General features: G+C 44.0%; 1 protein-coding gene across 1 annotated transcript; it reads right to left on the bottom strand.

Moving 5' to 3' along the window:
• Positions 1 to 772: 772 nt before the first annotated feature.
• Positions 773 to 22,145, bottom strand: TXNDC5 (thioredoxin domain containing 5). The gene is made up of 10 exons (XM_083187956.1): positions 21,894 to 22,145; positions 19,071 to 19,220; positions 15,665 to 15,770; positions 15,207 to 15,303; positions 14,160 to 14,275; positions 12,455 to 12,541; positions 12,223 to 12,348; positions 8,392 to 8,474; positions 8,047 to 8,176; positions 773 to 1,412 (listed from the first exon to the last, which is right to left on the bottom strand). Exons 1-10 carry the CDS (start codon positions 22,061 to 22,063, stop codon positions 1,290 to 1,292), a joined length of 1,188 nt encoding a protein of 395 aa, XP_083044082.1. The 5' UTR covers positions 22,064 to 22,145; the 3' UTR covers positions 773 to 1,289.
• Positions 22,146 to 23,849: the final 1,704 nt, after the last annotated feature.

The following is a 23,849-nucleotide window of genomic DNA, read 5'->3' as shown; positions in this document are numbered from 1 at the left end:
ACCAGGTGAAGATACCGCAGAAGCCCTGGGGGGGGGGGGGGGGGTGTACATGGTGTGTTCCCAAGTTCCAGCATGTGCAGAATGCTTCCTGGGACCTGTAGTCCCACTGTAAAGGATAATGTTTAAAAAAATAATAATAATAATAAACCCTGCAGCCACCACCCAGGGGTGCAGGGGTTAGCCCCGGGCTTCAGCCTTTCAATACAATCACGCAGCAGATGGACTGGGAGTACACTGTGCATCCAAAAACCACCAAGGGCTGTGGAGGAGTTGAAGAAGTGAAAGTTGGACACAATCATGATTGTATGACAGTTCTTCTGATGTATGGCCAGCTTAAGTGTTTAAAAAAAAGAATGCGTTGACTTTTTTTTTTCATGTTCACCATTTGGGGTCAACCTTTTATACCAACCCCACCATATCCAGTAACGCAGCCTTCATTACCCAAAACTCCACTGTGGGAAACAGCGCAGTCAGGGTGGTCGAGTTCTATAAATTTAATTGTAACCCAAAAGCCTTCATCCATTTGTTAATGATAAGCTGAACGAACAGTCTTGTTCCATATTATTTATAATCCTTATTACTATTATTTATTTTACTTACAATACTTCTTTGTATCAGTTATCTCACAGAACATGCTTACGTAAGACAGGCCCATGCTTACACTGAAAAACTTAGAGGCAAAATTAAAATAAATCCAAAACGCATTGTTTGTCTTATAAAGCTGCATTTATTGAAGCAGCCTAGCCTAGAGCCTAAAAACAATTAGGTTAGGCTTACAGTACAGTGAGACAGAGGATCAGAAATGACATTTTCCCATTAGGTAAAAAAAAAGGTATAACATTTTCTAACAAACCATTGATATACGCTGCACACACCATAATCAGAAATCAACAGAACAATGACAAATATTTATTGGTTCAGTTTAACCCTTCAACCCTTACCCACCCAGCAAGTAAGGCACTTCACAGCTAATTTTTCACGAAGGAACATTTTTATAATGGTAAAAAGGTGATCAAGAAGCATGTTTAAGAGACGGATTGTTAAAATCTATTCTCTTTAAGAGGTACGGTCCATGTAGTGGCATAATAAACCTACATCCCAAGTATAGGTTTCTGTGGCCCTTTGGAAAGGCAAAGTGTTGTGCCCCCTCTTTTTCCATGTTAGACGTCTTACAGAATACTGAGAAGACAAACCATCATATTCGGATGCTCTGTAGTACTGCATGTAAAAAAATTCAGTAACTGTTTGGCCCATACAGGCGGCATAAACCCATAGGGTTCAGGAAAGTTTTATAGTTCATCTCTGGAGTGACGCAAGACAAAGTTCTGTAATGTTTCCAGATCTCTGGCTCCTTCATGCTCACCAACTTTTTCCCCAGCACGAAAAAGTAGCAATGACGGATACCCGCGTACCTGTAAAAGGGAAGGATTTCAATAAGATAAGACAAATTTGAAGTGGACAAAAAGGTCAAATCTAAATCAAAATGGAAAAATTCAACCTGGGTTGAAAAATGGAGCGCTAATACCAGAGGTGTTTTCCTAAAAAGCGGCTGCTAGGATAAGGGATGGTCAACCCTTAGAAAAAACAAAGAAGCAACAAGAATTTTAGCAGCGCTTGACAGTGAAAGACACTAGATGGTGAAAAATGTAGCAATTTATTACACAATTAAAATACAGTCTAAAAATAAAAACATATCCACATAATAATGGGGGAAATGGGGGGCAAGTGTTGGTAGGAATAGAATGGTGAGGAGGACCAAATGATAATATGACCTGCTCTGATCCGTGTAGTAAGTCCCGATGGAGTATAGTCCAAGATTGTCTGGGAATCGCTGGAGGGATCGGTCCTTATAGATGTTGAAATAGGACCAATCTTAAACCTCAACCAGTGGAGCGAAGAGTGGTTCCAGTGGGGATATATACTTTCCAAATCGGGTGGTGAGATGAAATGAACGGCAATCAGAAAAAGTAGGCAGGAGATGGTCCAATATGCCCTCAGAGTCCAAACCAAGGTGGGGGGGTTGTTGGCACCAACGCGTTTCGCTGGGACTGAATTCCAGCTTTATCAAGGTGACTGTCCTTTGTCTGGGCACCCATATATATACCCAGACTCCTTTGTCTGGGCACCCATATATATACCCAGACTCCCTTGCATCAATTTGCATAATTGGGCAATGGATATGTGTTACATGACATAAAAACAATAAAATATTAAAATATATAATGGAGACAGACATATAATTCATTCTAACTAATCTCTTGATCTAAAATGGAACATTTATAGATGCACATTGACATAAAAAAGACGAAAAGTTTAATATATGAGAATTACTTCCGGATCAAACTGTGATAGCTTAGTGTTTGAACCAGGCTTTTAGAATCATAATATCATCATCCATAGGGCCTTGGGTAACATAGACATCAACAGTATACTTTGATTGTGTTAATACATATTTATTAAAACAGCAAAGGGGTAAATATGAGAGATCTTATTAAAACGTAAGACCGGATGTGTAAAGCCGATATTCGGCCAATAGGAATAAGCGTGTAGTGCTTCCTGCTTATTGGAACGCACTCACGTGTATATGGTTCCACCGGTTATGATGTCAGGGAAGTGTTACATCTATTCTCCCCTCTTGCCGGAGGTGACGTATCGTAGTCACCGGCATATTACCTCGGAGGGCAGGATGTGATGTGTGGTGTTACATCCATCTACATCCCCCTCCCGGAAGTGACGTATCAGCAGATTCTTAGTTGCGCACAGCCCGAAGATCAGGAAGTGGTGCATGGTGCCGCATACGTCTGTGTTCCCCTACCGGAACTGACGTATCGACATATTTATTGACTGTGCGCCATCTTTAGCAGCTTGTGGAAGTACCAGGGAATGGAGTATAGTTTATCAAAACGGATGTGACGTTACGTAATTGATACTTGTGGCACATTTATTCAATTTATCACCGCACATCACGGAAGTGATGCGTTTCCACCTGGTTTTACTGTGGGGGAAACATTATTTCGATGTACACTAACTTCCTTTAGGAACGTTTAATCATTTAATAATTATATATACCTCATTCAGACACAAATATAAAAATATATATATATATATAAAGAACACAACAACAATAAAAAATGATGAATGATAATGATCAGAATAATTATATAATAAAAATTATGAATAAATGATTAATTAAATATAAAAGACTAATAATCAATGAAAAATATTAATTTTTAGAGGAATTTGATAATTAGTAATAACTGGACAATTGATATATAGAGTAGATATAGAACATTCAGCTGGCTGATTAGATACATACAATATCATTCGTCACCGTATAAGTAGTGGTGGCAATAGTGAACAGGAAAGACGATACCGCAATAATAATTCATTATTAGTGATGGTTTCAGTTATAACTCTCAAATAAGTATTTTCAGAAAACCATCCTACGCAAATACAAACGATAATCTAAAAACACAGGTATATCGAGAAGTTATTCTTCACTCTAAGAATTATATGTTTTGATGAGACTATACTTAAAGGACAGTATTTAGCTCCAGGGACTCGTTCAGTCCTTTGGGGAACAATGAGTCAAATTTAAATATCCAGTAGATCTCTTGTCTACATAATATTTTGTATCCATTTCCTCCTCGTTTACTGGTGTTAACATGTTCTATTCCAAGTACTTTTAAGCACTCTGAGTCACCATTATGGTGTTCCGCAAAGTGCCTAGATACACTATGTAGCATGTTTCTATTTTTAATGTTTTTTCTGTGCTCTAAGAAACGTGTTCTTAGCGCTCTTGTTGTTCTCCCAACATACTTAAGATTGCAACTACAGGACGAATGATATTGTATGTATCTAATCAGCCAGCTGAATGTTCTATATCTACTCTATATATCAATTGTCCAGTTATTACTAATTATCAAATTCCTCTAAAAATTAATATTTTTCATTGATTATTAGTCTTTTATATTTAATTAATCATTTATTCATAATTTTTATTATATAATTATTCTGATCATTATCATTCATCATTTTTTATTGTTGTTGTGTTCTTTATATATATATATTTTTATATTTGTGTCTGAATGAGGTATATATAATTATTAAATGATTAAACGTTCCTAAAGGAAGTTAGTGTACATCGAAATAATGTTTCCCCCACAGTAAAACCAGGTGGAAACGCATCACTTCCGTGATGTGCGGTGATAAATTGAATAAATGTGCCACAAGTATCAATTACGTAACGTCACATCCGGTTTGATAAACTATACTCCATTCCCTGGTACTTCCACAAGCTGCTAAAGATGGCGCACAGTCAATAAATATGTCGATACGTCAGTTCCGGTAGGGGAACACAGACGTATGCGGCACCATGCACCACTTCCTGATCTTCGGGCTGTGCGCAACTAAGAATCTGCTGATACGTCACTTCCGGGAGAGGGATGTAGATGGATGTAACACCACACATCACATCCTGCCCTCCGAGGTAATATGCCGGTGACTACGATACGTCACCTCCGGCAAGAGGGGAGAATAGATGTAACACTTCCCTGACATCATAACCGGTGGAACCATATACACGTGAGTGCGTTCCAATAAGCAGGAAGCACCACTATATGCTTATTCCTATTGGCCGAATATCGGCTTTACACATCCGGTCTTACGTTTTAATAAGATCTCTCATATTTACCCCTTTGCTGTTTTAATAAATATGTATTAACACAATCAAAGTATACTGTTGATGTCTATGTTACCCAAGGCCCTATGGATGATGATATTATGATTCTAAAAGCCTGGTTCAAACACTAAGCTATCACAGTTTGATCCGGAAGTAATTCTCATATATTAAACTTTTCGTCTTTTTTATGTCAATGTGCATCTATAAATGTTCCATTTTAGATCAAGAGATTAGTTAGAATGAATTATATGTCTGTCTCCATTATATATTTTAATATTTTATTGTTTTTATGTCATGTAACACATATCCATTGCCCAATTATGCAAATTGATGCAAGGGAGTCTGGGTATATATATGGGTGCCCAGACAAAGGAGTCTGGGTATATATATGGGTGCCCAGACAAAGGACAGTCACCTTGATAAAGCTGGAATTCAGTCCCAGCGAAACGCGTTGGTGCCAACAACCCCCCCACCTTGGTTTGGACTCTGAGGGCATATTGGACCATCTCCTGCCTACTTTTTCTGATTGCCGTTCATTTCATCTCACCACCCGATTTGGAAAGTATATATCCCCACTGGAACCACTCTTCGCTCCACTGGTTGAGGTTTAAGATTGGTCCTATTTCAACATCTATAAGGACCGATCCCTCCAGCGATTCCCAGACAATCTTGGACTATACTCCATCGGGACTTACTACACGGATCAGAGCAGGTCATATTATCATTTGGTCCTCCTCACCATTCTATTCCTACCAACACTTGCCCCCCATTTCCCCCATTATTATGTGGATATGTTTTTATTTTTAGACTGTATTTTAATTGTGTAATAAATTGCTACATTTTTCACCATCTAGTGTCTTTCACTGTCAAGCGCTGCTAAAATTCTTGTTGCAAATCTAAATCAAATGCTGCTTACTACTAATTATAAAAACACACACACACCAAGATATTACTCATGTTTTTTTCAACTGCAGAATTATCAAAGCCAGTTATTTAGGAGTTCATTTTTGTAGCATGAAGCTTATGGGTAACTTGTGTGTAATGAATAGTGAGTGTTGAATCCATACACAAAAAAAAAAACACACACACACACACACACACACCTTTTGTACTGCTGAAGTGATGGCTTAGCTGATTGTGGAGAAGAGATACGAAAATGTTGTGCCAGATGTTAACATACATCCATACTCCATGCGACACAAGCTGCATTATATTACACACAAGCAGCTTCTGAGGATTAAAAGGATATGTGGCATACCTATATCCAGTGTGTGACCGCCACTGTATCTACATAAGTAACTGAACATTAAGTGTTTCCCGGAAAAGACCGTAAGGTAGCATTATGTATGAAGATACAGCTGCAGTCACAACAGAGTATAGGCATGCCACATATACTAATCAGCAGGAGCTGCATGTGTGCCCTATTCCACATACATCGAACCTACTCATTTCATCATCATCTATACCAAGGACATGAATTTTCTGCATACACTAAATAAGGATTCATTTTAGCAGAATTTTCAGGGTGGGAAATCCAGGCATGTCTGGAAGTGACTGAGAACAAGGAAAATATCTGCCTGGTTCAAGTTTCATCTTTCCATTGTAATACAGAAATTACAAAGATGGCTTGAAATAATTACTGGGTTTAATGAACCATTTCTTTTTCTTCTTCATTTAATGCCAGAACTGAAAACATTTCTTCAATTGAACACATGGAGGCTTTGCTGCAGAGGCATGGACTGTACCATATGCCTTGTATATTACACATGCTAGATTGTGTATATCTAGCAAAATCGCAGAGAGGGAGATTTTTTTTTTTACGTAATAGCTTTTCCAAAACCCCCAGGTCCAACATTTCACGCTGTGTCACACCAGCCTGAAACTCCATTCTCACCCCAGGCTGGGTTTGGTTCTTCCCTTTACAGATGCTAGGAGGGAAATCATCTCAAAGCACCATTGCTCCAGCTCTCTATACTTTGAGTTACCCAGGTCACATCAATGGCTTCCTGGGTTAGTTTCAGGTTTGACCCCGCTAGCTACCAGAATCGGATTTCCTAACACCACAACCCTGGTAGATCTGGCAATAACAGGGGTTACAAGTGGTTGTGAAAGGGGTAGAACTCAAACCTCATACCATTAGCTGGCAAATATATAATAAACAAACAGTTGAAAAAAAAAGTTTCCTACTTTCCAAACCACTTGAGCATTTTGGTAAAACCATGTGATTGTGTCACAAATGACAGTTACCCAGATTGCCCCCAAAAATACTGCCCCCAAAAATACTGCACCTAACAGTGGGGTAGATGTATGAAGCAGTGATAGAGCAGGAGAAGGGATAAAGTGCCTGGTACTTGATCACCGGCCAATCAGCTCCTGACTTAAGTTATAGACTGGGTTTGACAAGGGACAGTCAGGAGCCGATTGGCCGGTGATCAAGTACCAGGCACTTTATCACTTCTCTTGCCTGATCACTGCTTCATACATCTACCTCAGTGTGAGAGGTCATCACAGTACCAACAATCAGCTTCTACCAGTTTATAGGCGGCGTTTGAAAAATAAATATAAAGTACCACTCGGTCAGCTTCTCTCTCTCTAAACTTTGCTTTATCTACCCCAATAGCCTAGTCCTGACCCACATTAGTGTTAACCCAAACATACTTTGTAATTCTACCACCTTATATTGCATCCAAGAAAAAATAAAAATGGTGATGATAGCCTAAAGCAAACAAGCAGGCTACAAAACAGAATACAACTGAAGTTCAGAGAGGGCTGGGGGTGTTTGAGGATCTCTTTTCCTCAAGCAAACACATAATCTGACTGGGGATAGGGGCACACTGGTGCAGTACCACAGCAGAGTATGCCCCTATCCCCAGTATTTATAGTTTTGGATAATCAACCAGTTCTCCTCTGCATCAACCCCCCCCCCCCCCCCCACCCCCACCCAAGTCTAATTTCCTGTGTTTAAGCAGCTCCAGCCCAGCATTGTCCGTCTAGAACTGGCTAGCCCCCTACTGTCTCCAGCCCTGCACAGTGTGTCCCCACATTCATCCTGATTTGGGGCATTTTTTGGTCTACTGCTCCTCACATCTTTCACTTCACATGGGACATAATGATAATCACAAACTTTCACACTGCAAAAGAAAGGATCTAGCTATAACTGCCTGAGCCGCTGCAGTGATCAGCAGAGGTCAGGCATCGGTAATAGATGGATCTCCGTGTTCTCCTGACAGCTGCCACCTGAAGGCTGATGCTTCCATGACCTCCAGGAGTTCTGACACTTACTGGGCAATGTCACTAATGTTTTTTAAATTATAAAGGACTTGGTACCTGAGCCAAAAGGGGAACAAAGGAGTGCACAGACTTACCGAGAATCTGTTACAGAGTGATCTCTCTGCAGTGCAGTCAACCTTGGCAATTTTAACATCGCTGAAACCAACAAATTCCTTTTCCGAGAGTTCCTCCCACGTAGGAGCAAGGTGCTTGCAGTGTCCACACCTTAAGAAACGATGACATCATTGTGTATATACCAATTTATAGAAACCAATGGAAGATTTACCATCAGCGGACACTTTAGCAGTACACTTCATAAACGTTGCTACACAGTTAGCTTAAACACCAGTGTATACGCCAGACAGCGGTATTCAAATACCTCAAACCACAGCAAACACAACAGTCTGGAGAATCCACAAAGTTTCAGCTGAAATACTCACCATGGTGCATAAAACTTTATAAAGCTGACACCTGTGGCAATAGTCTGGTCAAAGTTTGTTTCAGTAAGAGACAGGACCTTGGACTGGAAAAGATAAAACATCCTATAGTTAGAGACTGGAGAGGCCTATTCTTAATGAGGCATGTCTATTCCTAATATATGGAAGATATTTAATGGACGTATGTCTGATAGAGTGCAGCTTTTCCTACAACTGCTGAGAGACTAAAAGGTGCTATGTTGTGTAACACATATACACACACAACCATCCCAAAAACGCCACTGGCATAAAACATAGAATGCCCCTTAATGCCACAGCGCCTCCCACAGGAACTGACATGGGAGTCAGAGTTTGGTAAACAACTAGCCCTGGAAGACTGGGTGAGGATCAGAAAAAATTTGATATCAGTATCCCAGTCAATTCGTTATAGAGAAAACGCTTTTAAAATATATTCCCGGTGGTATCTGACCCCGAATAGACTAAGTCGCATATATAGTGGGGCCAACGACCTATGCTGGCGTGGTTGCGGGTATAAAGGGGACCTCGCACATATCTTTTGGACATGCCCACAAATTCAACAAACTTGGAAATTAGTTTTCGACTTAATTAAGCAAATTACAAATATAGAGATTCCTAAGTCCCCTGAATATGTTTTGCTCCCTTTAAAAATTCCAGGGATTAAAACATCGTCCCAAAAACTTATATGGTTTATATTGAGTGCTACGAAAATAAAAATAGCCTCACATTGAAAATCAAATAGGGTTCCATCTATGGCAACAATTAAAGAGACGGTGTGGCACCTATATCAAATGGAATATTTAGCAGGATTAGTAGAGGAGAAAATGGACATGTTCAGGGAAGTATGGACGTCGTGGGCAGAATTCAACAACTCTATAATCTGATGCGACCAAAAGGACAGGGAGATCTTATATAGATACAGCGAAGCCCATGTGAGTAGAATAGTCTGGATCAAAGAGACACCTCCCCTCCCCACCCCTCCCCTCTCCATTCCATTTCCCCAATCACTGTATTGTAGTGTTATGTTTATGTGTAGTTTGCGTTAGTGTCCGGGCCTTAATGGATTTCGGGAGGGGAAAAGTGAAAGCATCCAGGAAGACTGGCTTATAATAAAGGGATAAAAATTGAATAATATTGTATATAGAGGGGGAGAAAAGGGGAAAAAGGAAAGACTAAGAAAAATAGAGAAATGAGCATTGATAACTCGCTACCACTCCCCAAAAAGAAAACTTAAACACTATACGATGCTGATAGTTGATGAGAGTAATGATGAACTCCCTGGTATAATCTTCTTGACAACAGGTTAATGGTGTTAAGTCAAAAGGGACCACCACACACAGATATAATTAGATAAAGGAAAGGGGAGCTCTAAAGAACAACGAGCAACGCAGTCCCCCTAGGATAGAGCCCCTCTCCCATCCCCCCTACTCCTCCATTTACTACCTTACGGTAGGCTCTCGGAAGTCCCTTGACTACGGATGTATGTTAGTTTTTCTTTTTCTTTTTTTTTTTTTCTTTTCTATTTTTCGTTGTTGTTTTCAGTTAAGTGTCTGGAATTGTATGGGCCGTAGTGATTAAAAATACATGGTTTACAACCAATCAAAAAATAAGAGATATTATACCATAGTTATAAACCAATAGAAAATTAGTATAAGTAAACAGATTGTTTAACATTAAGTATATGGAAAATGATTATTTTTATTGCATTTATAAAATGTCCGTAATCTGTTGAAAGATCGTTCTCTTAAGGCCTAGATAGATAGATATTTACATGTGTGTGTTACTTTGTGATATTGTTGGAAAATTAATAAACAGATTTATAAAAAAAAAAAAAAAAAAAAAACAGAAAAAAAAGAATGCCCCTTAAAATATATATTCTTTGCTTTCCCACCGAATCTCTGCATATTTCCCCCCTATGCGCATGGACAAATTGAAACCAGCTCCAGTAATTGCACAACATATATAGCCAGCTGTGTGCAGTTTCCACATTTTTAAGACTTTACCAAAAGGCACAGCCACAGCTCTGTACAGACAGAGTCCTAGCACTTTTCTACATGATGTCTAAAGGTACATTGGTTAGTTATTAACAAAACCAGGATTTTAGAATCTCTCGCTGTAATTTTACGACAACCCCTGAAATATGTGCTAATCATTTTCTTCAAAATACAGAGGCCTTTTTCCTCCCAAAGTAAAAATAGTAATTTTATTAAAAGACACGGGGGAACTGAGCATCTGTGCTTCGCAGTCGCTCTGCGATGTGTGCCGAGCCATCTGTCATGGACAGTGTTCTCTGTATACTGCATGCTGTATATATCTACACAACACTTTTGTTGGCAAGCTGCTCAATCAGAGGTGTGTCATTCAGGTGCCAAAAGGGAGGGGTATTTCTGTCTAGGAAAAAAAACATTTTGTATCCCAATTGCACACTGAGTGAGAAAATAACTACATATTAATCAGATAATAGAGATCTTGGTTGCATATATCTGCAGATATAGGGCTAAGCCCCCAGGCCGTACGTCAAGGCCTCTCTGTCACTGGGGGTCCCTAATACTGTAGTTATTTTCTCACTCAGTGTGCAATTGGGATACAAAATGCTGTGTATATATATCTCGTCAGACGATAACACATACACACGGAGCTATCCATGCTTAATTTCTAGTCAGATAACTTAGAATTGTGGCTTTAAATCGCCCTGTGTGTTTGGCCCATAAAGCTGGAACCAATTATCCACGGCACATTACAGATGCCCAAGCATGTCAGAGAAAAAAATTACCCGATAACTAGCAGGGCAACAGGCGTTAATACATAAATCTGTAAACTTGACGGATACCGGGGCAGATGTACAGATGGGGCAGGTCCCATCCTTGCTGGCGGGTCGCCAGAACGTACGCGCTGGCGACCCGCCAGCAGGGAGACTGAGACGCGCGTGCGTCTCACGCGCACGCGCGTCTCCGTCGCTAGCGCGATGGAAACCCTGTCCGTCTCCGCCTCAGGGAGACGGACAGGGTTAGGGGGGGTGCGGGCAGGCGGCGGGGACCCCGGGTTACCGCCGGCAAGCCGGCGGGCACCCGGGGAAACGTATGGAAGCGCCGTCGGAAGGGGACGCGCGCGCCTCTCGTGCGCGCGCGTCCCCTTCTCACCATCGCCATGGCGCTGGATGGCGGCTGGCGACACCAGCGCCATCCCCTGCCAAGATGGGAGAAGACCCATCTGTATGAAGCCTTGAGAAGAGAAACTGGAGGAGATAAGCACCAGCCAATGAACTGTATGAAAAGGACAATTGGGAGTTGATTGGCTGGGGCATATCTCCAGTTTAGCTCTTCTCCTGGCTTAATACATCTGCCCCAGTGTGTGTGTTAACTTCCATTAACACGCTAATTTCAGGTTTTGAAACAAGGATACCTGGTGAAAGTGAGCACAAATGAATAGCTCCTGCCTAAGCGCCTTTGCCTTTAGGATGGACAGACCGAAGTAATATGATTTTGTACATTGTGGCATGATTATTGTGGGCCTGGAGTTCAAGCTTTACCAGCTGCATTGTTACTAGTGTTAACTCTAGGCTGTTTGCTAAAACAGCCAGGCCCGCGGGTCCCTGCCACAGTGCGAATAGATACTGTGTGCATGACATCTATTCACATTGGAACAGAGAGTTTAGGGGAAGCCCAGCACAGATGCCCCCAACAGTCATGTTGGCAGGACCACGCCACCATGTGTAAATTGCCCTCTTACCCCTCCACTGATCCTGGAGGTATAACTAGTTACTTTGGATCAGCCAAACCCACAAAAACAGCTATGAACCTGCAGACTGCTGCCCACCTCTATTGCTACAGGCTCTTCAGTTGGTACTTGGACATCATCTTCCTTTTCCTCTGCAGTTTTCAGCTGGCTATCAGCATATTCTTTCATTGAATCTAAATCCCGCTTCCCTTTATATTGGTCCACCTGCATCAGAGGAGAAAGAGTAGCCATGCAAAAACATGGCATTGTCAAAGATAGGAAAAAAAGTCAAGAATAGATAGGTAATCATCTACAATATTGGATTACTTACTTTTTCGCCATCTCTAAACCACAGTAATGTTGGATAGCCACGTACTTGATTGTCAGAGCAGAGGTCATTATGCTGAGTGCAATCAACCTTTGGAAGGAACAGTGAGCAAGTTATATATGTACCAAGCAGGAACACACACACACACACACACACACACACACACACACACACACACACAAAAAAAAAAAAAAAAATCACAACATGTTTTAATTAAATTATTGTGAACAATATATTAGAAATCCAATTTTTTTTTAACTGAGTAATAATCACACAAAATAAAAGGATAGTGAAAATACACTTATAGAAAATTCATGACTAAACAAAACAATGGTGTAATAAAAGTTCATTGACCTGTGAATGACACCAGTCTCCTCCAATAGAAAAGCGATTCCTTCCACAACACCTGGGTTCCATGGGACCTTTACTATACTAGCCCTGTACAGAGGTCCTTATACCTCTGTGTCACACACACACACACACCATGACAGTCATTTCCAACCACGGTCCTCAAGGCACACCAACAGTGCAGGTTTTGTAGATATCCAGGCATGAGCACAGGTGACTTAATTAGTATATGAGTGATTCTGACTAAACCATCTGTGCTGAAGCCTGGATATCACTAAAACCTGCACTGTTAGTGTGCCTTGAGGACCGTTGTTGGGAATGCCTGCACTATGAGCTCCACACATCAATTGCCACTTGTATATGCCAGTGGTCCCAAGCTTGGTCCTCAAGGAGCACTACCAGTCCAGGTTTTAAGTATACCCAATCCATGCATGGCCACAGGTGACAATTAGTATCTCAGCCAATTTGATTTAACCATCAGTGCCGAGCCAAGAACATATTTAAAATCTATACCGTTTGTGCTACATGAGGCCCGCATTGAAAACCACTAATCTATGGCAAGGTCTCCCCCTACTGGTTACCTCACATTTTCTCCATTACCCCCTATCCTCCTGTGCTTCAATGAGAATCCAACAGCGTGTTTGTTCATTTCTGAAGTATTATACACTGATTTTTGTTTGTGGGTGAAGACTTTTTTATATGCTGTAATGTCTATTTTTTCTGTTGGAGTAGTAGAGAGATGCCTTATGTATATTATGCCTTATTGCTCCCCTTTCTATAAAAATACATTTTGGGTACAGTAAAGGACATTACCCAGCTTTTATGCTTAGATGTATATCAAATACTATATAATAGAGGCAGCAGCTGTAAAATACATTAAAAGTTACACTACGTCTCTAAGTTTTTACTGATGTTTAGGTAAGACAAGAAGAACTTTCAGCTATTTTGCAGCAGCAATGAATATGTGCTTGCCTAGGCCATGAAGCCAGTGGAAGCTTGCCCAGGCCATGAAGCACCGCGAGCAGACTACTGAAGGCCTTAAGGGGCAATTCTAATAAGTAAAGTCTATTTATATAGTATGCAAAAGGCGCTTTGGTCTAGCACAGGATTTTTGTACAGGGTGGAAAAAGCGAAAGGTAGATCTGCTGAAGGAGGCTATTTTAGCAAAAATGCATCTTGATCTTTATTTTATATTCATTTCAGAATACAGCAAGATTCTGAATTGAAGAAATATCAAAAACACACGTGCTATGGGCAATAAACTCCACATTTCAAAAAGCGCACTTTAGGAAATATACCAATCAGAGTGCACAGAAAGCCCAACTGCGGATGCTTACAATGGGCCTAGCTGCTTATATACCTTGGCAATCTTGACTGTTTCAGAGTCATGGAATGAGGCTGCCAGTTGTTCCCATGCGGGGGCCAAGGATTTGCAATGTCCACACCAGGGAGCAAAAAATTTGATGAAATGGTTTCCTGCAAAACAGACAGACAATTTATGAGATCAGTATAGTTCAATTTACTATATTCTAGCATCATAATCCAGGCTGTGATGGGAGCATGACCAGCTGAAATCTTTTCTTCCTGAAAGCTGGACAGTGTAGTATAAAACATAGGACATGTCACTCAGATAAGCGGAGGTGGTGGGTCACTACCTGCTGAAGTTCCACAAGGCTTGGTCTTAAGGCCCTCTAACAAACATCAACATTTGTTAACATGAGAAACCCTGTACCCAGTTAAACACAATGACTTTATGTAAACTGGTGGTGGGTGCTTTCTGGACTCACAATTGCTGCTCCGCTTAAGATGACAGAGCTACAGAGCAGGTAAGTGCTATGTACTGTACAATGGACTAGGGGCCAGACGTATCAAGCTTCAAAAGTGATAAAATGGAGAGTGATAAACAGCCAGACAATCGGCTCCTACCTGCTATGTCACAGACTGTGTTTGAAAAATAACAGGTAGGAACCGATTGGCTGTTTATCACTTTTGAAGCTTGATACATCTGGCCCTTGATGAGGCCTTTTCAAGAATTTATTCTGACAGAATTTATAATAAAAAAAGAAAATAATTCGGAAAATGTATTTTTCCCCAAATTATTATGAAAAACTAGAAGAACATATCGCTGGAGCTTCGCAAAGTAGCATGTTTTGCCTGCTAATATCAGCTCATCTCCTGCACATGGTAAACGCACACAGACAGGACAGATGTTATAGAGATCTCCATTTTGCAAAACTACCACAAACCTGCAAAATTTACTATGAAATGCACCCTCCATACAGCAGTCAACGCTCAATTTTAAAGATGGGGAGTTATTTAAAAATATATATATAAAAATGTAAATAAGTAACACACATATCAGCACATGTTGGCTTCAACAAGAACATTTTAATGGACCAAATTATACCTTCGGCTATATGATCCTTGAAGGTTCCTGAAGTAAGCTCATACAGGCCCTGTTTAGCTTCCAAAGTTTTCAGAGGTTCTTGTTCAACTTCTGGTTTCTAGAAATAGATAATGTTTTTCATATTTTCATATTGGGCGAAACTAACTTCAGATCAAGCCGACATGAAAAAAAAAAAAAAAAAAAGCCCACATTTCACACTGACACCTGGCAGTGAGGTTTATAATTTTCTAGCAGAAGATTAACCAGTTCCATCCAGGACGCTGGTAGGGCTGCAAAGGTGTATAAAAAATAAAAAATGATTTTTAAGCAACATAACTACACAACTGCTTGTCCGGGTGCGATCCCAAACAAAAAACAGTTGACCAACCAGTCACCCCTTATAATGAAGCAAAGCACTGTAGTAACTAGAGAAACAGGCATCAAAAGCCCTTCAGGAAGGACATTTCCTGGACACTCACTTCTGGTTCCTCATTCACCGTCTGAAGCATCCAGTTTTCCAGAGTCTGGAAGTCCCTTGCGCCCTGGTACTTCACAGCTTCTTGGCCTGGTTTAAACAGCTTTAGGCTAAAAGGAAACAATGAGCGGAAATATTATTACTCACTACACATGCATTTATCTACATACACTGGCAGAGAAAACGAAAGGACAGGAATATCACTTTTGCAGATAAATATTTGAATAAAATGCATGTTTTTTTTGTTTGTTTGATTTCCAGTATTTGTTTACTGTATTTGTACAGTGGTTGTCTTCAGTTGGTAGATTAGTTTTGTTTGTCACAAGAAAAACAAACTTATTGACAAGAATTGCAATTGTATACGGATTTCATCACTTTATACCCCTTTCACATCGCAGACACGGTTTAAAAACCGGTATTTTAAAACGGTAATTAAAACGGGTCAGAGCCTTAACAGTGACCCAGATTACCGTTTTAAATACCGGTTAAGTGTCATTCACATAGCACTTGAAACGTTTCATCCAGAACACGTTTCAAGTGCTATGTGTGCCTTTTGCCTGTCATATGCGCTCTTGCATTTTCCTGACGAGTGACAGGCTGTCGGACGGGCTGGGCGGGCGGGCGGGAGCTCCGGCGTACCGATCGCCGGAGCACAGGTACAGGGGGGGGGACAACGACTGGGGGGACAGAAGCTGGTCACGGGGGTGTCCCGTAGAGGTGCTGCGCCAGTGGTGCACACCTGGACACCACTGGCGCGCACCTATTGTATAGCAGTGGTATGCCCGGAGATTTTGTGTAACGGGTTCTAGTGTGATTGTGTGTCCTGTGTGACATATAGGAGGGGAGGGGGCGCCACAAATTGTGCCTGTGCTTGTGTTGTTTGCCTGAAATACCGTTTCAGACAAACTGTACACATTCACATTGCACAAAAAACGGCAAGGAACCGTGTAGGACTCTGCTTTTTACACGGTTCGAAATGCCAGTTTTGAAACGGTAAATTGGCTGTGGTGCATTCACAGTGCAGGCTTAAACGTTTTAAAAAGGGAAAAAAACGGCAATATACCGTTTTAAAAGTGCGATGTGAAAGGCGTATAAGTGTTTGTCTTACAATCTTGTAAACGTGTTTTTTTTTTTACAGATGTTTTTTCCCCCCCTTCTTATTATGGTGTATGCCTGTACTACAAACTGCAACTGATTTTTTAATAATACACTAGTTTCACAATATCTGCATGCAACATTTCTTTATCTTTGAATAAAATTTACTCGGTACTTGTGTATTATCACGGCGCCCATCGCAGACCATAAGGCATGCGATGCGATGTCCCCCAATGTTAAAATTGTATGGCATTGTATATGGCATACAATGCAATGCGATTATAAATTGTATGAGCACCCTAATGGGTGCTTACAATGTTAAATGCACCCCCACGCCACCGCCAGTATGAACGTGAACCCGAAGCGTGGCGAGCCCCGTGCATTACTTCACAGGTATATGCGTCCCCTCGCCACACTATATAAAATCAACTCCACGCCGACATGGATAGTGGGGGTATGAAAAGGTCGGAGGACGCGTACTGCTGCGCTCACCACGCTTCGGGTTCACGTTCATACTGGGGGGGTGGCGTGGGGGGTGCATTTAACATTGTAAGCACCCATTAGGGTGCTTATACAATTTAACATCGTATAGGGGGCTTACATCGCATCGCAGTGCATGGCATGCGATGGGATGAAAAATCGTGCAACTTAATATCGGGGGTGCCCTGATAATACACAAGTACCATTTACTCTATTCAAAAACCAAGAAAACAAACAAACAAACAAAAAAAATTACTTAAAAAATATCTTCTGGTTAGCAAACTCTCACAATGCAGTTTACACTACCACAATCCCACGTTACAGTCTGCTTCAATAGGAATTATTCATTCACATGACATCTCACAAAGGGCCAAATGTACTAAAAGTGATAAAGTGGAGAGAGATTAAATTAACAGCCTATCAGCTCCTACCTGCCAAATTACTGACTGGGTTTGAAAAAAATGGCAGCTAGGAGCAGATTGGTTGGTGGTTTATCGCTCTCCATTTATCACTTTTCATGGCTAAGTACATCTGGCCCTATTTCTTACATACATTTTGTGGGAAAGCCTCTAAATGAAAGTATCCCTGTATGTATTACAGGGGGTTCTTGATCACTATTAAAAGACATCTGCTGTAGTTACCAATAACAATAACAGCCCCACCAGCATTCCAATGCAGGGAATCCTGACAGGGGTCAGGTAAGTATACTTACCTTTACCCTGCTCCCCCCCCTCCATCCTTAGTGCCTATGGGCTACATAGATTATAAATTTACCAGAAGAGAATGTGATGACAATGAATATGCTGTAGGTCACCACAGGTCTCAAAGCACAAAGTAAAGTGATCACAAGATAAGCTTGTCATTTAAGGCCCCCATTCACTAACCGATTTTGGTCAGATTTCAGCCATATCAGTCGGATCTGGCCGAAATCGGACCAAAATCGGCTAGTTTTGATATCCCCTCAGATCCGATGCGCGGTCCCGTGCGCATCGGATCTGCGTCGGGTGGTCGGACCTGCTGCACGTCCGACCACCTGACTTGGGACCTAGTGGGGCGGCGCGGCGGTGGAGGGAGCAGGGGGGGCTGGTGACGCTGCGGGGGACACAGGCGGCATAGAGCCGGGCAGGGGGAGCCGGGAGCTGTCAGTACTGAATTTAAAAAAAAAAGCCCATACAATGAATGGGCGACCTGTGATTGGCTGAGCGCTCTCTCGGCCAGTCAGCAATTGGCTGAGAGAGCGCTCAGCCAATCACAGGCTGCCCATTCATTGTATAGGCTTCTAGCACTGAAAGCTCCCGGCTCCCTCTGCCCGGCTCTATGCTGCCTGTGTCCCCCGCAGCGTCACCACCTGCTCCCACCAGCAGCCCTGCTCTGTAGCCCCCCCCCCCCCCCCCCCATGTACATGTAAAAAATGGCACATCAAGTGCCAATCTAATCAAGCTCCCCCGGGGAGCAGCCGGGGAAGCTCAGGGGGAAGTCAGGGGCGTCGCCCTAGAGTGTATGGGGGCCTTTAGACATCTCAGCTAGTGTCCTATTTTAACATGCGGAACAACACCAACACGTTCTTTTCCTTAGGGCAAAACAAATAACCTGATAAAGGAATACACACATTTAGTATGACTATGAGCCAGATGTACTAAGCTTCACAAAGTGATACAACGGAGAGTGTCATCCAGCCAGCCAAGACAGCCAGCCAATCAGCTCCTACCTGTCATGTTACCGGCTGGGTTTGAAAAATAACAGGTAGGAGCTGATTGGCTGGTTGTTTATCACTCTCCACTTTATAACTTTGTGAAGCTTGATACATCTGGCCCTATATGTCTTTAGGAACTTACGTGGGGTACCCTCTGACACCATTTTCGGAACATATGGTGTTATCTATGGTACAATCCACCTTCGCAACATAAACTGGCGTCTCTTCCATATTGTTAAACTTATCACCCAGATCATTCCAGGTTGGTTGCAGACGCTGACAGTGGCCGCACCTAAAATGGAAACAAAGCTTTTTACTACTGAATCAACATTTATTAAGTTCATAGGACACTATAAAGATATGTCTTCAGAAATTGTTGATGCAGTCGCTGCAAGTAGTAGAACCTCCCTTCATGCTAAGACCTGCAAGCCACTGCTTGCAATGAGGCATCTTTTTCACTCAGACTGCATCTTAGTTGCAATGCATTGGATAATGATGCACCAGCAGACTTTTCAGATTAATTTTATACATGACACATTTATATTTGTGTGCGGCTGAGTCTCTGAATTTGTATGTGAAGTGATACAATGAAGGCTTTTTTTTTTTTGGTACTTGTTTCCTAGCACGGCGCCACCAATTTTAATTGTATGAAATCGGGTCGATCGCATCGCATGCAACCAAATCGCATGCGATGGACCCGATTTTTACATTGGAACCAATGTTAAATGCCCCCCAGACCCCATTTTTCATTGTATGCCCCCCCCCCCCCATTGTTAACGCCACGATCAATGTCAACCCGAAGCGTAGTGAGCGCAGCAACCTTTCCATACCCCCACTATCCACGTCGGCGTGGAGTTGATTTTATATAGTGTGGCGAGCGTAACGAGCCACAAGCGTGGCAAGCCCAGCGAGGGGACGCGCATAACTTGAGACGTATTACGCGTGTGCTCGCCACACTATATAAAATAAACTCCACGCCGAAGTGGATAGTGATGGTATGAAAAGGTCGGAGGATGTGTACCGCTCCGCTAGCCACGCTTCGGGTTGGCATTGATCATGGCGTTGCGTAAACAATGGGGGGGCATTTGACCTAATTAACCATCAGGGTGGGTTAACAATTAAAAACCGGGTCTGGGGGGCATTTAACATTGGGTTCAATGTAAAAATCGGGCCGGTCGCATCGCATGCCATTTTCAAAGTGCGTTAAAAACGTCTTTAAAGCACGAAAATCGGGTCGGTCGGGTCCCATCGCATACCGTGCTAGGAAACCAGTACCTTTTTTTTTTTTTAAAAACCAAGTTCTGCTGTGCTGCATATACAGACTCAGTAACACAAAGGGTGTATTCAATGTAGGCGCCGAGCAGCGGAAAGGTGGGTTTATATGGCGAGAAAAAGCCATCTTCGCCATCCAACCACCCTTGCCATATTCAATGTTTTGCAAAATCCATTTTGTGGAGAGCCCAGCTGTTTTAATTGGCACATTCTACGTTTCCACCTTGCTGAAAAGGACCAGCGAGTGAAGGGGAGGCAGTTGAATACTCTGACGGCGAGCGATCAGCGCTGCTCACCTTCAGATCATTGTATACACTTCATAGACAGACAAAATGCAACGTGAAGGATGCACCAGAAGGCACTTGTCCAAGATGCATTTTCATATGAAGACGATGCAAAGTTGCACGAAACCTGACTACTTAGTCCCACCAGACATCGCTGGCCACTCGGCTGTTTTAGCAGCTGAGTGAACCATTTCACACAGTCTCCTACTGTGTTCTACGGTCTATTGGTGCTTTTTCTTAAGCTGGCCACACACTTAAGCGATTGGGGCCGATGTATTAACCTCCCTCTAACGCTTGTTAAATAACGGGTCCTGCTGTTTCTGCATAACATGGAGAAGTGGGACCCCCCCCCCCCCCAATAAGGAAAGCGTTTACAGCTCTCCTTATCGGCACCCCCACAGGCCTGCACATTATTAATTAAGTGTCCCCCCTCCCACCAGCTGGCTGTCTGGCCATGCGTTAGATCTAATGCGCAGCCCAAAGCCAGCAGCAGGGTAGTGTTGTCCCCACAATGGGGATAGGACAACGCTAGCCCTGAGCTGACAAAGCCTGGAGCGGAGACGGGCAGGGTCACATCGCCAAGTGACTGGGCACACGTGCCAGTCTGATGGAGACCCTCTCCGCCAGCACGGACATTCTGGCGAGCGCAGGCAATGGAAGAGAGGGGCTCCATCTGTAGGCAGAGCTACAGTATATACAGAAGAGTTACAGATAAAGCAATGTGAGAGGATAATGACCATCAGAGCAGAGCATTGCCTCAGAGTGAAACATCCCAGTCTTAATATTAGGACAACCTCCTGAGCACAGAGACAGTTAATGCCAGCAATCCTGAGCCACGTCAGCAGCATCCCACACCCACCACACATACTGGTGAGTGAGGGCCAACAGGCAGCACAATGTGGTGTGTACACAGGAGGGCAACAAACCAGGGGACCTCGGGCAGCATTTATTTACACAGTATTGTGACATTCCTCTCCACACAGTGTTAGAGTATTAGTAGCGCCATAATGCAGCTCACAATGTAAATGACAAATCTAAACACAGCCCTGTGCTGCCATCTGTACTTATTCAGCTCAGGTAACACATTAGTGATCCCACAGAGGAAATACCTAAAGCCATTTTTGGGTCAGGAATGCGGCAGCCTCATATCAGAGGGTGGGTGGGGGGGGAGCGGCTGGTCCTGGAGCTGGCACAGCACAGGCCTTACACAGGGATACATAGTACAGGTGGCAGCACACCGGCCTGACTGGCACGGGGCCTTGGAGGAGTGAAGCCACCAGCCCCGTGCCCACATGGGCACCGGCTCCGTGCACTGCTGCTATATGTAGTGTAATCAGCGGGGTATGCGGGAGACACATATACACAGACAGGTAGAGGTAGAGCTACAGCCGCCACTCCCGCCTCCTTACCAGGGAGCGAAGAACATTATGAAGTGGGGAGACTGCTTGACGGCGTGGGTGAACATCTCGGCCGAGTAGAGGTGCTTGCTGTGTGGATCGTCCTCCTCCTCGATCCCCAGCTCCCCGCACACGCCGACCACCAGCAGACATACCAGCAGCGGGCACCGGCCTCCTATCATCTTTCTGGGCAGCAGGGAGACGGCAGAGCTCGGCCTAGTCCGGAGCACAGGGAGGAGGAGGAGACAGTGCAGGGGCCGGGAGGAGGAGGAGGCTTATTACCCCACTACGGGGCCTGTGTATGGTTACAGGAGAGGAGGCGGGGAGGGGACACACCCACATACACACTCCTCCAGTGTTATGTGTGATCTGGCTTCATGTGCAGAACATTTGATTATCTCTTATATATTTAGCCAGATCTGTCACTCAACCCCTGTGGAGAACGTTCCTGTGTAGAACAGTTTCACTTTCATGTGTCTGACGTTCCACCCCCTTGACATCACCTCCCCCCGCCCAGCCAGGGCTACAGTACACGCCCACCATCCACCATTACTCCACAGCCACCATCCACCATTACTCCTGCACATCCCTACCCTCTGCCAGGACCCCCGCGACCCCCCTCCCGCGATTCGCAGGACCCCCCGCGACCCCCCCTCCCGCGATTTGCGGGACCCCCCCGCGACCCCCCCTCCCGCGATTCGCGGCACCCCCCTGACCCCCCCCTCCCGCGAATCGCGGGACCCCCGCGACCCCCCCCCCTCCCGCGGATCGCGGGACCCCCGCGACCCCCCCCTCCCGCGAATCGCAGGACCCCCGCGACCCCCCCTCCCGCGATTTGCGGAACCCCCGTGACCCCCCCTCCCGCCATTCGCAGGACCCCGCACCCCCCCTCCCGTGATTCGCGGGACCCCCGCTTTCCACCCTCCCGCAAGTCGCGGGACCCCCGCGACCCCCCCTCCCGTGATTCGCGGGACCCCCGCGAACCCCCCCTCCCACGATTCGCGGGACCCCCGCGACCCCCCTCCCGCGATTCGCGGGACCCCCGCGACCACCCCGGTATCCGGACTATTGTTAGACAGCACTTACATCGACAGCCATTACATCGACACCATTAGTTCGACACCTCAATAGGTCAACATGGTTTTAGGTCGACATACCATTAGGTCGACATGTCATTATGTCGACAGCTCATTAGGTCGACAGCTCATTAGGTCGACAGCTCATTAGGTCGACATGTTTTTAGGTCGACACTGCCATTAGGTCGACAGTGTCTATGTCGACAGTCAAAAGGTCGACATGGGTTTTTTCACTGTTTATTGAGCCGACATGTGCCGACAGGCGGTATTTCATGCCCTACTATCCACTAGGGCGTGGTGGGAGAATAAAATAGTGTGCCCGAAGCATAGCGAGCGGCTGCGGTACACTTCAAACTGTGTCCATGTCGACTGTGTCGACATTTCGGCCAAAAAAAAACAGTGAAAAAACCCATGTCGACCTTTTGACTGTCGACATAGACTCTGTCGACCTAATGGCAGTGTCGACCTAAAAACATGTCGACCTAATGAGCTGTCGACCTAATGAGCTGTCGACATAATGACATGTCGACCTAATGGTATGTCGACCTAAAACCATGTCGACCTATTGAGCTAATGGTGTCGATGTAATGGCTATCGATGTAAGTGCTGTCTAATATACGTCCCAGACCCGACCACCCCCTCCCGCGATTCGCTGGATCTCCGCGACCACCCCCTCCCGCGAAATGCGGGACCCCCGCGACCCTCCCGCAAATCGCGGGACCCCAGCGACCCCTCCCTCCCGCGAGCCCCCTCCCGCGATTCGCGGGACCCCTGCATCCTCCCCTCCCGCGATTCGCGGGACCCCTGCGACCCCCCCTCCCGGCATTAAAAGGGCCCCCCGCGACCCCCCCTCCCGCGATTCACGGCACCCCCCATCCTACTATGATTTGCG

Source organism: Crinia signifera, chromosome 5 (genome assembly GCF_055691185.1).
Source record: "Crinia signifera chromosome 5, ASM5569118v1, whole genome shotgun sequence".
NCBI lineage: Eukaryota > Metazoa > Chordata > Amphibia > Anura > Myobatrachidae > Crinia > Crinia signifera.
This window is presented reverse-complemented; position numbering and strand designations above follow the sequence as displayed.